Genomic DNA, 16,904 nt, shown 5'->3' with positions numbered 1-16,904 from the left:
TCGTCACCAACGGCACACGTTGTGGAGTAACGTTACACATATCTTGTGATCGAAGTGATGGTTGGATCACAGCAGGATTGATACCATATAGGTCTTACCTTCACTAGGATGTACCCCAAAAAGAATATTCCAATTATCTGATCGCAAGTCCCAGTATTGGTGTCGATCGTGTCGCCAACATAATCCGCCACACATCATGCACCGGGAGCATTTCACGCCTCTCAATCCGATCGGGACAACCGCTCCCCTTGCCCGACCAATAAAAATCCGACCGGAGACTTTTGATCGACGCACAGGCCAAGATATAATGTTTCAAAGGGTGCTCGATACTGCCACCCGGGTGGATGCGGCCGGTATTGCACTTTGGCATTCTCAGGATGATTCCCCATGTTTACCCAGATGTCCGTGTGCCTGTAATGAATGGAAATATCGAATAAAATAAATAACGATGAAAACCCGACTATACTCGGGTCTGGCGCTGAGCGGTTGGCGAGTTAACCCGACTATCATCGGGTCCGGTGCTGATTGAGTTAATGTATTCTACATGAGATATATGAGATACCCTCATTAACAGTTAAAATAAATGGTGTGAAGTCATACAGGTTGGTTCTCACACAGTGTACGGCATTGTAGATAATTAATCATACCCACACAACCTCTCAAATATGATTCCTATCATAAGCTAACCTTGTCTTAACTGGTTGTAAGTCTGGCTACTATAACTGTTCCATTTTTACGATCTGATATTTTTTTATGGTTGGTGTTTTTTACAGCCTCAGTACAACTTTATCACTCCGTTAAATCTCTGTGTGTTGTGTCTAACGCCCAGACACCCTCACATGCATTATTTATTGGTTTAGTGTCCTGCCAATCAATTTGCATGATTGCAGGTGATTCCTAAGCTTTCCGTCTCAGTAAATAAATGGCTAGACGTCATCGTGACTTCCTCTCTTGCATGTGTGTGTTTGTGTCTGTGTGTGTGTGTGTGTGTGTGTGTGTGTGTGTGTGCGTGTGCGTGTGCGCGTGTCTGTGTCTGTGTGCGTGTGCATGCACATGTGTGTTCTCACACAGGGCTGTGTACAAAGATGCAGATCTCTACCTGTTGGATTCGCCATTCACCCACCTGGACATCGTGACGGAGAAAGAGATCTTTGAGAAGTACGTATCCCAACAGAGATGTCTTTCATGTGGACGTGGGGGGGAGTGGGGGAGGGGAGGGGAGGGAGGGTGGGTAACGTTCAAGGTCACGGTTACGTGTGCGGTGAGTTATGGGCACCTTCCTTTACTGTAAGTTATACTGTTTTCATACTGGAATGTTGTCGGTAAAAATCATCCAGTGATGAAATACGGAGCTGAAGGCTTATCTCTCGTCGGCGTCTGTAGCCTCAGAGAAAAGGTTAATACTACACCGACATCTAAGACGGGACCTAAGGGACTAAACACGTTTCGCAATTATGCCACAACAATGTGGAACGCCCTACCCACAGCCGTAAAAGAATGTGAATCCCTACCCTCCTTCAAAACCGCACCTCGGGAGGCTGCAATTCGAAACTGGCCCTGGTAAATGTCCAAACCCCCGCCCCCACCCCCCCCCCCCCCCCCCCCCCACCCCCTCCAATGTACAGTTTCTTCCCCCTCGAATGTATATATCTTCTTTTATGATCTCTTAAACAGTACTGTATATCTGTATGTCGTGTATGTCAGAAATGTCATGATGAATTGAAAATGGGGGACCCTGATGTAAACAAGGCGAAAGTCTTTCTCTGGTCTGCATCCCCTTAACAATTGTGTGTATTGAGCCGTACTGTATTGTAACCATTCTGCAATCTGTTAAATAAAGTTTTCGATCAATCAATCGAAGACCAGACATCTAAGAGGTCCTTCATGAACTCGCCTATGTCTTCACTCAGGTGCTTCTGTAAACTGATGGCCGCCAAGACGCGCATCGTGGTCACCAGCAAGTTGGACCACCTGAAGCGGGCCGACAAGATCCTCCTGCTGCACAACGGCGTGTGCTACTTCTACGGCTCCTTCTCGGAGCTCCAGGCCCAGCGGCCCGACTTCAGCAACCTGCTCCTGGGCCTGGATGCCTACGACAACATCAACGCAGAGCGCCGCTCCTCGGTCCTCACGGAGACCCTCCGCAGGGTGTCCGTGGACGAGTCGGCAGGCTTCAGAGGCCCGGACCCCATCCGCCAGTCGTTCCGTCAGCCCCCGCCTCCCATAACCGTCTCCGGACCGCAGGACCTCCCCGGGGGCGGGGGCGGGGACGGACTCCCGGACAAACGGAAACAGTCGCTCATCCTCAACCCCCTGGCGGCCGCGCGGAAGTTCTCCTTCATCGGGAACCAGATGTCCAACAATCACCAACAGGCCTCCCCGATGGAGAACGGGGTTGACGAACTCTCGGAGCGCAGGTTCTCTGTGGTTCCCGAGGACGACCAGGTGGAGGAGGTGCTTCCCCGGGGGAACGTGTATCACCACGGGCTGCATCACCTGAGCGCGCAGCGGAAGCAGTCGGTGCTGTCGTTCATCACGGACACCCGGGGGCAGGGGCGCCGGGACTACGTGCAGTCGTCCTTCAGGAAGAAGCTGTCCATCACGCCGCAGTGCGAGCTGGCCTCGGAGCTGGACATCTACGCCCGGCGCCTGTCCAAGGACAGTGTGTATGACATCAGTGAGGATGTGGATGAGGAGGACATGGAGGTGAATTTGCCTTACTGGTTACTGCGTAGCGGAAGCTTTGATCTTTTGTTTGAGAGAAACTGCGTAGGGCAGGAGTGAAACATGTTAAAGATGCTGTAAGTTGTATTTCTTTGTTTAGATAATGTGTTAATATTCCACTCTACATTCCGACAGCCATAGTGTTTGGTCAGTGACTTTGGTCTCCCAGTCCCTCCGCTCTGCAGTAAACACTAAATACATTATTTGGTATCCCTTCCCACTTTATCCAATCAGGATATAGAGAACCCTAAATATATATTTCTTTCAAGAAATCTTACCAAGCCACATTTGCTTATTTGTATCTCTTATTTTTCTTTTTTTTACCATTTTTGCAGTGTGGAGTTCTCTCTCCTGATTGGACTGGGAGACCCATGTTACTGACCAAACACTCTATATCAGTGATGGCTGTCAGAATGTAGAGCTATTAATTTAACATGTATTTAAAAAGAAATAATAAGGAAATACCATTTACAACACCTTTTAAACACATGCTATGCTAAATGTGTATATGGAAATAGATGTGAAATGCCTCTGTATTTGATGAAGAACGAATGTTTCTCTTTGCAGCAATGCTTCGCAGACGAGCGGGACCACATCTTTGAAACTACCTCGTGGAACACTTACCTGCGATACGTCACCACTAACAGAAACCTAGTCTATGTCCTTGTGTTCATCGTGTTTGTGTTCGCTCTCGAGGTAAAAATGAGAACTGGGTATTTAATTACGAGCTCCGTTGTCGGCAAATGAAGTATGTTGTTTGCTTGAATCGATGATAATTATAACTTTTTCTTTTCCCGTCTCACGTCAAGGTCGCTGGCTCAGTCCTCGGTATCTTCCTCATCACAGAGTAAGTGCCCAATTTCACGGTTCTTGAAATAAGATACTCACCTCTACATTTACATTATAGTCAATTAGCTGACGCTTTTATCCAAAGCGACTTACAAATTCTGTACAAGTCAGCAGGGAGGGTACAACTCTGGCAGCTAAGGGTCAGTAAGATTTGTCAAACAGTGTCGAACTTGGGTGCTACAGAGTGTATAGTAGTAAATTCTAGGGCTGTCCCCGACTAAGGATTTGGATAGTCGACTATGATTGGCCGAAATTAGCACAAAAAAAATTTTTTGGAAAAAAATATGTATAATATTTATTTTATTTTTTATTTTTTTTATCATTCCATTTGGGCTGTGGGGGTGCTTAATGTCTGAAGGAGATGACGGAAGGCTTCTTGTCCTCTGCAAAAGCATGCAATTGGTCCACTGATGGATACATCTTGATATTTGTCTAGTGTGTTCATTAGATGGGTGAAATCCTCTTTCAGTGCCTCTGTGCCTGTTTTCTTAGGCAGTTAGCCTCGCTGGTATGCGTGCCATTAGCGTTAGCCAATTCGTTAGACTATTCGACTAATAGGGGTCAGCCCTAGTAAATTCTCACCACATACTGTATATACCTACCCATACCTGTCTGTATTTAACTGCACTTAGTCCTTTTACACATCTGTAGATAGATACTATATATATCTGTACATACTGTACCCTACTCTTACTAGTTATGCTGCTGGAGTGGACAGAATGACTACTACCATACGGCCTCTACACCTGTATCACTGTACATATTATACTACAACTCTGTACATACATCTGATTAGCACTACACCCAGTAGTACTCATTTGTATATTTTGTATCCAGTTTAATATCCTGTACATGGTATATTGCTGTTGCACTTTAGCCTACTGCTACATTTGCACTCTGGCTGGATGCCAAACGTATTTTTGTTGTACTGCAGTTGCGCTGTATAATGACAATACATTTGAATCGAATCTATTCTAATCTAATCTAAAGAAATATTAGCATAGTAGGTAGTAGTATAGGTATAGTGGATTCCTAGGTAGCAGAGTGCATACTAGTAAAAGATAGTACGAAGGTTAGTATTTTTATTTCCCCTCTCTGGAGACGATAAAGTTTGTGTTGTAGAAGCCGTGAAGAAGTGAAACCAGTAGAACCTTCAAGAGAGACTAGAGTGAAGGCGGTTAGGTGGCCGAGCGGAGATTGCGTTCGTCACCAACCCCGGAGCTGTGGATTCGCCTGTTCGAATCCAGCTCACAGCTCCGGGGTTGTCACCAGCTTGGCTGGCCGTCCACACTAATACAATTGGCTGTATTAGAGGGTGGGAGAAGCTGGCGGGGTGGGTCCGGGTCGTTGTAAACAGCGACTCCTACAGTTCGGTCGGGGCGCCTGCTAAGCGCGGATAGGACTTGAGGGGGATAGTGTGGTCCTCCCACACGCTACGCCCTCTCAATGAGAATCCGCGCTGCCAGGTGAAAAGAAGCGGTGATTGGCTGGACGTGTGTCGGAGGAAGCACGTGGTAGCCTCCACTCTCCCAGATGATCTGACTGTGGGGGGTAAGTGCGCAGCGACCAGGAAGGGACTGGGAATTGGCATACGACTAACATTGGGATGGGAGAAAATCGGAGGAAAATGGAGGGGGAAAAAGATAAAAAAAAAAAAAAAAAAGAGAGACAAGAGTGTGTCTCTACGTCTCCATGCGGTGACTAATAACTGTGACGTGAATCTCCCCCCCCCCCCCCCCCCCTCCCTCTCTTCTCCCAGTAAGATCTGGAGGGAAGGGGCCAACCCCTCGGCGCCCAACTATGTGGACGAACAGCACACCAACGCCTCGTCGAACCCCACCCACCTGGCGGTCATCGTCACGCCGACCAGTGCCTACTACATCATCTACATCTACGTGGCCACCTCGGAGAGCGTGCTGGCGCTGGGCTTCTTCCGGGGCCTGCCGCTGGTGCACACCCTGCTGACCGTGTCCAAGCGGCTGCACGAGCAGATGCTGAGCTCCGTGCTGAGGGCCCCCATGGCCGTGCTGAACACCATGAAGACGGGTGAGCCGCTCACGCCGCCGACGCTGGGCTTTTATTAAAGGGATAGTTTGGAATAGTTTTCTCTCTTTTTTTTTTTTACACAAAGTGGTGTGAAATTCAAACCTTTTATTTACACTCCGAAAGGCAACTGAGGTCTCCCTCGTTCACAGTCACGTCGAGTGTACGGAAATAAGCAACAAAAAAAGCTTACTACCACACTACAGAAGGTGAACCCTTTCACTACCACACTACAGAAGGTGAACCCTTTCACTACCACACTACAGACGGTTAACCCTTTCACTACCACACTACAGAAGGTGAACCCTTTCACTACCACACTACAGAAGGTGAACCCTTTCACTACCACACTACAGAAGGTGAACCCTTTCACTACCACACTACAGAAGGTTAACCCTTTCACTACCACACTACAGAAGGTGAACCCTTTCACTAGCACACTACAGAAGGTTAACCCTTTGACTACCACACTACAGAAGGTGAACCCTTTCACTACCACACTACAGAAGGTGAACCCTTTCACTACCACACTACAGAAGGTGAACCCTTTCACTACCACACTACAGAAGGTGAACCCTTTCACTACCACACTACAGAAGGTGAACCCTTTCACTACCACACTACAGAAGGTGAACCCGTTCACTACCACACTACAGAAGGTGAACCCTTTCACTACCACACTACAGAAGGTGACCCCTTTCACTACCACACTACAGAAGGTGAACCCTTTCACTACCACACTACAGAAAGTGAACCCTTTCACTACCACACTACAGAAGGTGACCCCTTTCACTACCACACTACAGAAGGTGAACCCTTTCACTACCACACTACAGAAGGTGAACCCTTTCACTACCACACTACAGAAGGTGACCCCTTTCACTACCACACTACAGAAGGTGAACCCGTTCACTACCACACTACAGAAGGTGAACCCTTTCACTACCACACTACAGAAGGTTAACCCTTTCACTGCCACACTACAGAAGGTGAACCCTTTCACTACCACACTACAGAAGGTGAACCCTTTCACTACCACACTACAGAAGGTTAACCCTTTCACTGCCACACTACAGAAGGTTAACCCTTTCACTACCACACTACAGAAGGTGAACCCTTTCACTACCACACTACAGAAGGTGAACCCTTTCACTACCACACTACAGAAGGTTAACATTTTAGAGTGTAGGTTAACACTCTGTAAGTTAACCTACAGAAAGGGTAGGGTGACCGTGGGTGCTTTGAAAGGCGCCTTCAAATAAAATGCATTATTATTATTATTATTATTATTATTATTATTATTATTATTAAGTCCCTCTGAGTGATAAATCATTTTCATCCAATCGTTCTGATTTCACCGCAGTCTGTTCTGTTGACTCCGTCACCTCCATCACCCCCTGTCCTTGTCTGTTCTGTTGACTCCGTCACCTCCATCACCCCCTGTCCTTGTCTGTTCTGTTGACTCCGTCACCTCCATCACCCCCTGTCCTTGTCTGTTCTGTTGACTCCGTCACCTCCATCACCCCCCGTCCTTGTTGTCTGTTCTGTTGACTCCGTCACCTCCATCACCCCCCGTCCTTGTTGTCTGTTCTGTTGACTCCGTCACCTCCATCATCCCCTGTCCTTGTTGTCTGTTCTGTTGACTCCGTCACCTCCATCATCCCCTGTCCTTGTTGTCTGTTCTGTTGACTCCGTCACCTCCATCATCCCCTGTCCTTGTTGTCTGTTCCGTTGACTCCGTCACCTCCATCATCCCCCGTCCTTGTTGTCTGTTCTGTTGACTCCGTCACCTCCATCACCCCCCGTCCTTGTTGTTTGTTCTGTTGACTCCGTCACCTCCATCACCCCCTGTCCTTGTTGTCTTCCAGGTCGCATCATGAACCGGTTCACCAAGGACATGGCGACCATCGACGACATGCTGCCGCTGGTGCTGTTTGACCTCATCCAGGTGGGAGACGAGGAGGGATGCGATGCCGTGATGCATGATGCGATACACGGTTATGGGTTCGCGATTCGTTGCAGCCACGATGCAAAGGGGTTTACAGAGGAGTTTTTCCCAGGAGTCGTAACATTACATCAAGCAAATGTATTGCATATAAAATGGGGATTGCGCCCTCCTCTGTACAAACGACTACGACAGAATAACATTTTTTACAATTTCTTCTGCCCCACGATGCATAATTTGTCACATCACAATATATTGAATTCCGATATATTTTCCCATCCCTATAGAGACCGGCTGCACTAGACTTTTATTACAATGACTAATCAAACCAACAGTGTGAGTTTAGTTTAGTTTATTTATTTGTTAGAGAGCGACAACGTACATTAAGGGACATTTTTATAGAATATAATGTAAATGTACCCAATTGTAGCCAAAAGGCTTGTTTTACATTGGCAGTCCCCCTGCCAGACATAATGGGCTAGTATTCAGCCAACGTGCCATGTAGAAATGCTCTCCTTTTTTGGACAATCTTCCAGCTGTTTGTATGTTTGGGAGGGGAATTAGAGAAAAAAAATCTTGATTGAGAAAACTGTGCTCAGAGGGAAATTGGGAGGCAGAAAATGCTAGAAAAAAATCACTTTACCACATTGTTTACATTTTACAATTTAGCTTATAATATGTACAGTGTTTACTATAGAAAGATTTGTTTTGCTTTTTGGTGACCTAAGGCAGTGCTTCTCAAACTTTTTCTGTCAGGCCCCCCTTTGGTGGACCAAAATATTTTGGGCCCCCCCCCCCCCCTCACCCCAACAAAATAGTCATGAAATGGGCCATGTTTAAATTTATTGAAATAACACCAATATCGTGACCTTTCAACTTGGCCCTATATTTTGTTTTCAGAGCTGTCATGGATGAAAAGCCAGCTTCACACAGATATGTGGGGCTGAATGGTATCAACACCTTAACTGCTGCATCATGAGATACTTGGTACTCAGCACCACACTCTGAAACTAGCTCTCCAGGTGGTATCAGATGAGATTTCAAAGAGTTCTTCCAAGAGTTTGGATGGAGATGTGTCAGGAAGCTTTGTCTCAATGTTGTCTGTAAAGGTTTTTTTTATCCAGAGTAACTTGGTGATCCTTTTCTGTGTTTTATTAAATAATGATTTTCAGATTTTGAGAAATGGTATTTTCATGGAGAACAGTGCAGCTGCAACAGATAGCACTTTAGTGATAATTTTCTGTAATCAAATTTTTTTATAAATCTCAAGGCCCCCCCTGTCATGCCTCTGCGCCCCCCCTGGGGGGCGCGCCCCCCACTTTGAGAAACACTGACCTAAGGCGACCCGAGACCCAATAATTCCAATAATTCTGCAAATAATATGGTCCTGTCGTGTTGTTCCGTCTCTCCAGTTGACGCTGATCGTGTTGGGGGCCATCTTCACGGTGTCCATCATGCGGCCGTACATCTTCATCGCTGCTATCCCCCTGGCCGTCATCTTCGTGGTCCTCAGGAAGTACTTCCTCAGAACAGGCCAGCAACTCAAACAGCTCGAGGCTGAAGGTGAGCCCGGGGATTCAAGTTAGGATAGGGGTTAAGGTCAAGCATGTAGTCGTTATGATGAAGGTTAGGGTAAGGTTACCCTAAAGGCGGCGCGATGGTGTAGTGGTTAACACTGTCGACTCACAGCTAGAAGGTCCAGGGTTCGATTCCCGCTTGGGGACCAGGTCGCCGTGTTGCCAGGTACCCAGGTGGGGTATCTCCCGGGCCTTTCTGTGTGGAGTTTGTATGTTCTCCTCGTGCTCGCAAGGGTTTCCCCTCCAGAATATAAAACCCAATGGAAAAACATGCACAACAGATCGCTAACGCTGTCGCGTCCCTGACGAAGACGGACAGGAGCACTTGGATTGGTCCTCGGGCCGGGGCGCGGCCCCACGCCGCAGCCCCTATCTGCTCCCGGCTGCCCTTGGGGGGGGAAGGACGACGGGATGGGTCAAGTGCAGAGACGAAATTTCATCTGCGACCCAAAAATTGCATGTTTGTGTTTCTGTGTGTGCCGCCCATCGCATGTGTGTGTCGCTGCATGATGGCATTGTCAACGTCTAAAGTCCAGTTTTTAGGTTAAATTAAGGTTAGGATATGGGTTAAGGTTAAGCACGTAGTTGTTATGGTTAAGGTTAGGGTAGGGAGTTAGGGAATGAATGTAAGTCTATGGAATATTCCTACAATGCACGAAAACATGGCTGTTTGTGTGTGCATGAGTGTGTGTGTGTGTGTGTGTGTGTGTGTGTGTGTGTGTGTGTGTGTGCATGCACGTCGGTGTTCAAGGGTACACAAAATCTCATGGCATAGTTTGAATAACTTTAAAGTGGAATAATCCTTCCTCTCGGCCAAGTCGCCAGGAAGGGAAGCTCCAGAGGAATTGGCAGAGAGCGCACTCTAGTACAACATTCTCCACATTCTGACACCGCGTACGAAGAAAAGCCTAAACGCTCGGCGGATAATGTCACCGAAAGGAAGAAGGGACAACACGAGAGCCACGGCGAGGGGGAAAACATCTTTTTCATACGTTACAGGAAGAGTCTGGACATAATAGGAAAAGCCATTGAAGGATGGGCAGAGGAAGAGAAGGACCGGGGGAGACAGTCTGACTGCTCCAGAGCCGCCGCCTCCATCAGTCAGCGCGGGGCAACGCTGCCACGGTGGGCGTGTGTGGCGCCGAGCCAAGGGTCAAAGGTCAAGCTGATGGACAAAAACACAGCGGAGGTGGGGCAGGAGGATGAACCGAGAGGACGGACGGGCCACCCCAGAGGGCCGTGTGAGGCCACGGGAAGTGGGGAGAGGGCAGGGGAGAGGGCGGCTGACCTCCAGTCCAGCTTGGGGATCTGGTGAAATTACAGTAAAGAGCTTATTGCGTGAAAAGAGAGCGGCTGGCGTCCGTAAGGCTGCAGAGACGCCTCCAGAACATTCCTCTCCTGTCGTCACTGGTAGCTGCTGTAATGCGGATGCCCTCTAGTCACTACCCTACTGCCTCTCTGGCAAAACCACCCTGGCCTATTGCATTGACCACTCATATTCATAGATAGATAGATAGATAGATAGATAGATAGATAGATAGATAGATAGATAGATAGATAGATAGATAGATAGATAGATAGATAGATAGATAGATAGATAGATAGATAGATAGATAGATAGATAGATAGATAGATAGATAGATAGATAGATAGATAGATAGATAGATAGATAGATAGATAGATAGATAGATAGATAGATAGATAGATAGATAGATAGATAGATAGATAGATAGATAGATAGATAGATAGATAGATAGATAGATAGATAGATAGATAGATAGATAGATAGATAGATAGATAGATAGATAGATAGATAGATAGATAGATAGATAGATAGATAGATAGATAGATAGATAGATAGATAGATAGATAGATAGATAGATAGATAGATAGATAGATAGATAGATAGATAGATAGATAGATAGATAGATAGATAGATAGATAGATAGATAGATAGATAGATAGATAGATAGATAGATAGATAGATAGATAGATAGATAGATAGATAGATAGATAGATAGATAGATAGATAGATAGATAGATAGATAGATAGATAGATAGATAGATAGATAGATAGATAGATAGATAGATAGATAGATAGATAGATAGATAGAGATATTCAGGTATCCAATAGCTCTCATCAGTCAACATTACAGTTGACAAATGTTAAAATAGACAGACATAAATACACACACAATAAAAGAGTCAGACAAGTAAAACAATGGGGTGGACAAACAATAAAATATGTACTAAAGTATAATAAAAAAATATATAAATAAATAAAAAGTAGCAGCAGTAGAATAGATTGACAAATTAAGGTAAATGAGCACTATTGCACATTTGAGCAGAAAATGCTGATGTAAGGACTGATAGATAGATAAATAGATAGATAGATAGATAGATAGATAGATAGATAGATAGATAGATAGATAGATAGATAGATAGATAGATAGATAGATAGATAGATAGATAGATAGATAGATAGATAGATAGATAGATAGATAGATAGATAGATAGATATAATAGATAGATAGATAGATAGATAGATAGATAGATAGATAGATAGATAGATAGATAGATAGATAGATAGATAGATAGATAGATAGATAGATAGATAGATAGATAGATAGATAGATAGATAGATAGATAGATAGATAGATAGATAGATAGATAGATAGATAGATAGATAGATAGATAGATATGAGGACTGTCACATCGCCGGGATGTTGCTAGATAGCTAGCTAAGCTGTGCTAACTTTAGTTGCTGAGGACAGTGACGGCTCGAAGGCATCCACATTACAGCCGGCTGCCTCTGACCGTGGAAGAACCACGCTCTGTGGAGAGACCTGATGATGTCACGGCAGATTTATGAGCCATGGCGAGGCGTGTCTTTGGTACAATCTGAATCTGTCCTCTGGCCCTTTAGGTCAACGGGAAGTGAGAGATAATAAATAATAATAATAATAAAATTACATTTATATAGCGCTTTTCTAGACACTCAAAGCACTCCCCACAATGTAGGGTGGAAATTGCCTCCTTCACCACCACTGGTAGCACCCAACACTGGCACCAGGCACACATCACGCTACACAACTGGCTGAACTTTGAGAGTCGACACCACATTAGTTGCATCGGTGTGATAATGATGTAGGCTAAAAATAAAGCCTGTTTATTATGCTCATGATCTCACACATATTCTAGAACTATAAACTCCCTCGCACAAATTAATTTGGTTCGAGAGTTATCAGCGCACACATGTACACATACACACACACACACGTGTACACATACACACACACATGTACACATACACACACATGTACACATACACACACGTGTACACATACACACACATGTACACATACACACACGGGTACACATACACACACATGTACACATACACCCACGCGTACACATACACACACGCGTGCGAAATTTGGCAGAACTTTTTAATAGTACAAACGGTAGCACACCCTGGAGGATGAGAAAAGAGGTCAGTTTGCTGTGCCGATGAAGACATATGTGTTTTTCTTGGACGTTCCACCAACTCTCTCTCTCTCTCTCTCTCGATTCCCACATTGACCTTCATTGACAGCGACAAGGTCTTTCCATAGCCGGCGAGAGCGTTGCGGGGTCGGAGAGAGAGAATCCCATCTGGGATTTCCTCTGCCTCCATCCTGGCATCATTCTCTCACCGCCTCGTACCGAGGACGCTGAAGTGTTGTGTCAAACACACACACACACACACACACACACACACACACACACACACACACACACACACACACACACACACACACACACACACACACACACACACACACACACACACAGACACACACACACACACACACACACACACACACACACACACACACACACACACACACACACACACACACACACACACAATGGAAGGCATGTGGATTATTCGGTCAAGTATTTGCTAGCGCATTCTTCACATATTGACATCGTAAGCCTCGTTTTATTAGCATCGCTAAAGTATGTTGTTGTCTTTCTGATCGAAATCCAAATGGAGGGAGGGGGGGCGCGTTGGACATCAGAGACACTAGAGAGCGGAGAGACCATACGCTTTATTGTTTCCTTCCCTCTGTTCACACCACTTCCTGTTTGAGGTGACTGTGGGTTACCTGTACTTTATAAAGAGATGAGTTGCAATCAAAACAAAACAATGGCGAAACCATCTCAAAACAGGTCTCATTGCTTGTGTTTTTGATAAGTGGAAACTCTTGCCTTGGAAAAATGGCATGTCATAGCCTACGTATATGTTACTGGAAGTTATCAGGTGAAAGTGAAACAACACTTTGCTTTGAGGTTGAAGTGGAATCTTGTTGTTTTGAGTCAGAAGGGAGTGTCCAGGTTCAGGTTCAGCTGTGTAATACAGCGATGTTCTGTTTTATACAGTTTAATATTGTTTGTTTGTGGAGTTGATGTCAGTCTTATGAATCGATTACTCTGTATTATTATTATTAATTTCACTATGAATTGAAAATGGGGGACCCATCAAATGTCTTTCTCTGGTCTGCATCCCCTTAACAATTGTGTGTATTGAGCCGTACTGTATTGTACCCATTCTGCAATCTGTTAAATAAAGTTTTCATTCATTCATTCATTCATTCATTCATTCATTCATTCATTCATTCTCTCTCTCTCTCTCTCTCTCTCTCTCTCTCTCTCTCTCTCTCTCTCTCTCTCTCTCTCTCTCTCTCTCTCTCTCTCTCTCTCTCCCTGCCTCCTTTCATTCCCACCTTCATTTCTGTCTATCTCTTCTAGTAGTAGTACTACAACTACTACTACTACTACTATTATTACCACTACTGTTACTACTACTACTACTACTACTACTACTACTACTACTACTACTACTACTACTACTACTACTACTACTACTACTACTACTACTACTACTACTACTACTATTATTATTATCACCACTACTATTACTGCTACTGCTGCTGCTACTACTACTACTACTACTACTACTACTACTACTACTACTACTACTACTACTACTACTACTACTACTACTACTACTACTACTGCTACTACTACTGATACTGCTGCTACTACTACTACTATTACTATTACTACTACTACTATTCCCACTACTCTTACTGCTACTATTACTACTATTACTACTACTATTATTACTACTACTACTACTACTACTACTACTACTACTACTACTACTACTACTACTACTACTACTACTACTACTACTACTACTACTACTACTACTACTACTACTATTATTATTATTATTATTATTATTATTATTACTACTACTACTACTACTAATACTTCCGATGCTGCAGTATATTCATAAACAAATACTGTCCTACTTACCTATTTCTGTCTCCTTTTTTATCATTTCAATAAAGTTACTTTTTAAATTCAATTCAAATTCTCCATCCCCCCCCAACCCCCCTCTCTTTCCCCCAGCACGTAGCCCCATCTTCTCTCACCTCATCATCTCTCTGAAGGGCCTGTGGACCATCCGGGCGTTTGGTCGTCAGAGCTACTTCGAGACGCTCTTCCACAAGGCGCTGAACACACACACCGCCACCTGGTTCCACTACCTGGCCACGCTGCGCTGGTTCCTCTTCCGCTGTGACATCATCTTCGTCTTCTTCTTCACCGCCGCTGCCTTCATCGCCGTGGGAACCAACCGTGAGTCACAATTCGTATATATGATGGGTGAAGGAATCTTCCGTCAGTGTGAGATGAATCGTGTGGTACTGTTTGCCGGAGGGCAACAGCCGGAGGGCAACAGCTGAAACAGTTTGTGGTTGGGGCGGTTGGGGGTCCTTAATAATCCTGCAGGCTTTGCTGACACACTGTCTGTTGTATATATCCTGGATGGAGGGGAGCTGTTCGCACAACCCTCACAACCAGGAGGTGATGCATCCAGTCAGGATGCTCTGGGGTTGTGTCTCTGTAGAAGCGTCCAGTCAGGATGCTCTCGGTTGTGTCTCTGTAGAAGCATCCAATCAGGATGCTCTCGGTTGTGTCTCTGTAGAAGCGTCCAGTCAGGATGCTCTCGGTTGTGTCTCTGTAGAAGCCTGTAGGATCTGGGTGATGTGAACACAGAGGAACTTGAAGCTGCTGACTCTCTCCACAGCAGTACTGTAGTCCATGACCACCAGCTCCTTGGTCTTGTCAACGTTGAGGGAGAGGTTGCTCACCCAGCACCACTGTGCCAGGTTGTCAATTTCTTCCCTGTAGGCCATTTCGTCATTGTTGGTGATCAGGCCTATCACTGTTGTGTCATCTGCCAACATAATCGCCATACAGGGAGTAGAGGGGGGGGGCTCAGGACACAGCCCTGGGGGGGGCTCCTGTGTTGGTGGTCAGAGAGGCTGAGGTGTTTGGCAATACAAAACAAGGGGGAGGTTATTTAGTCAACGTTCACAATGGAAGCCTTCTTTAATAAATCATGAAAGGGAAAACTGCAGGTGTTTTCCTAGAAAGATATGAGTCATCAGACCAAGAGATCAGCACAGCAGACGATGTCCTGCAGAACCAGATAAAATCCAAACTGAAGTGAAATCCAAAAAAGGTTTCTTCCAGTCAAAGAAATGTAAAAAGATTCACTCTCTCCAGGTCAGTGACGTTTGTCCAAAAAAACGGAAACAATCCAAGGTTTAAATCCACAGGAATGGAGGTAGACTCAAAGCAATCATCAATCCCCCCCCCCCAACTCTCACAGCCCGGGGGCACAATATCTGTTCTAGGCTCAGATGGTTCCTTCACTATGTTCTCTACTCGTTTTATAAACGTATTCTTATTATGTCTGCGGAAGGCGGAGCCTCGCCGAGGACAGTATGCATTTGGTAGCGTCTGTGCATCCGTGCAATATCTCGCAAACTATAGGGCCGATCAGCCCGTGCAGAGAGTCTTCTCATGGCCAGAGAGGACTGACCTGACAATTCATACAATACACAGTGATGATAGCAGGGGCGGACCTAGCACATTTGGCGCCCTAGGCGAGATTCACCACTCATTTTGTAATTTTTTTTATTTTTTGTAATTTTATTTTTTTTATGGCTTTTGCCTCTTCATAGTTCTCTAACGTTAGTCTTTCTTTCCTCAACGCTCAATTCTATAAACACTTGACCCATCAATGCACAGCGCTCTAGCATGTTCTGACTGTGAACACCTAAAGCTGAGGCTCAGACCGACCGACCGTTTTAGTTTTTTGGCTCATTATCACCTGTAGGAAGGTCCGCCCCTGATGATGTGTGAGGGATGAGCTGTTTGTTTACCAATCATAAAGCAGCACGATATATTGCGGCGAAAGGATTTCACCATTGAAATCAATCAGCATTAATCAGCGCATCATAACCAGCTAGTGTTACTCGGTTGCGTTTTGAGAATTCATAACATGATTTGCAGACTTCTGGTTGGGCAGTCAGAGTTTCAGTTTCGAATTTTGTGGACTACCTAACGTAAACGCTAGCGTTATCTATTGGCACATCGATCTCAATGAAAACCACCAACTGCATGAAAGCACTTGTGACTCACACACATCCTGAAAAGAGATGACATAAAACGTATGTGTACATGCCATACATCCTACATTCATTGGGGGGGGGGGGGGACATATTTATGACCCACTATATAGCATGAGGATTATGTGCTCCAATAAGGAGGAGCTTTATATGTCTAACCAACGTCGGAGATCCTCAAAAGATATTCCCGCATGAGGACGTGCTTACGGTACAACGTCCTCCGCTGTAGGAGAC

General features: G+C 45.2%; 1 protein-coding gene across 1 annotated transcript in view; it reads left to right on the top strand.

Moving 5' to 3' along the window:
- The window catches only part of cftr (CF transmembrane conductance regulator), a 70,050-nt gene that overhangs the window by 32,273 nt on the left and 20,873 nt on the right, over nt 1–16,904 (top strand). Inside the window, 8 exon segments of the mRNA XM_084334678.1 lie at nt 1,072–1,158; nt 1,911–2,706; nt 3,292–3,420; nt 3,534–3,571; nt 5,333–5,619; nt 7,485–7,564; nt 8,974–9,124; nt 14,602–14,829. Of these exon segments, the coding sequence (XP_084190804.1) occupies nt 1,072–1,158; nt 1,911–2,706; nt 3,292–3,420; nt 3,534–3,571; nt 5,333–5,619; nt 7,485–7,564; nt 8,974–9,124; nt 14,602–14,829 (1,796 nt within the window).

The sequence above is a fragment of the Notolepis coatsorum genome (genome assembly GCF_963971535.1).
Source record: "Notolepis coatsorum genome assembly, chromosome: 18".
In the NCBI taxonomy this organism is placed as follows: Eukaryota; Metazoa; Chordata; class Actinopteri; order Aulopiformes; family Paralepididae; genus Notolepis; species Notolepis coatsorum.
Note: the sequence above shows the minus strand (reverse complement) of the source record. Positions and strands in the feature narration are given on the sequence as shown.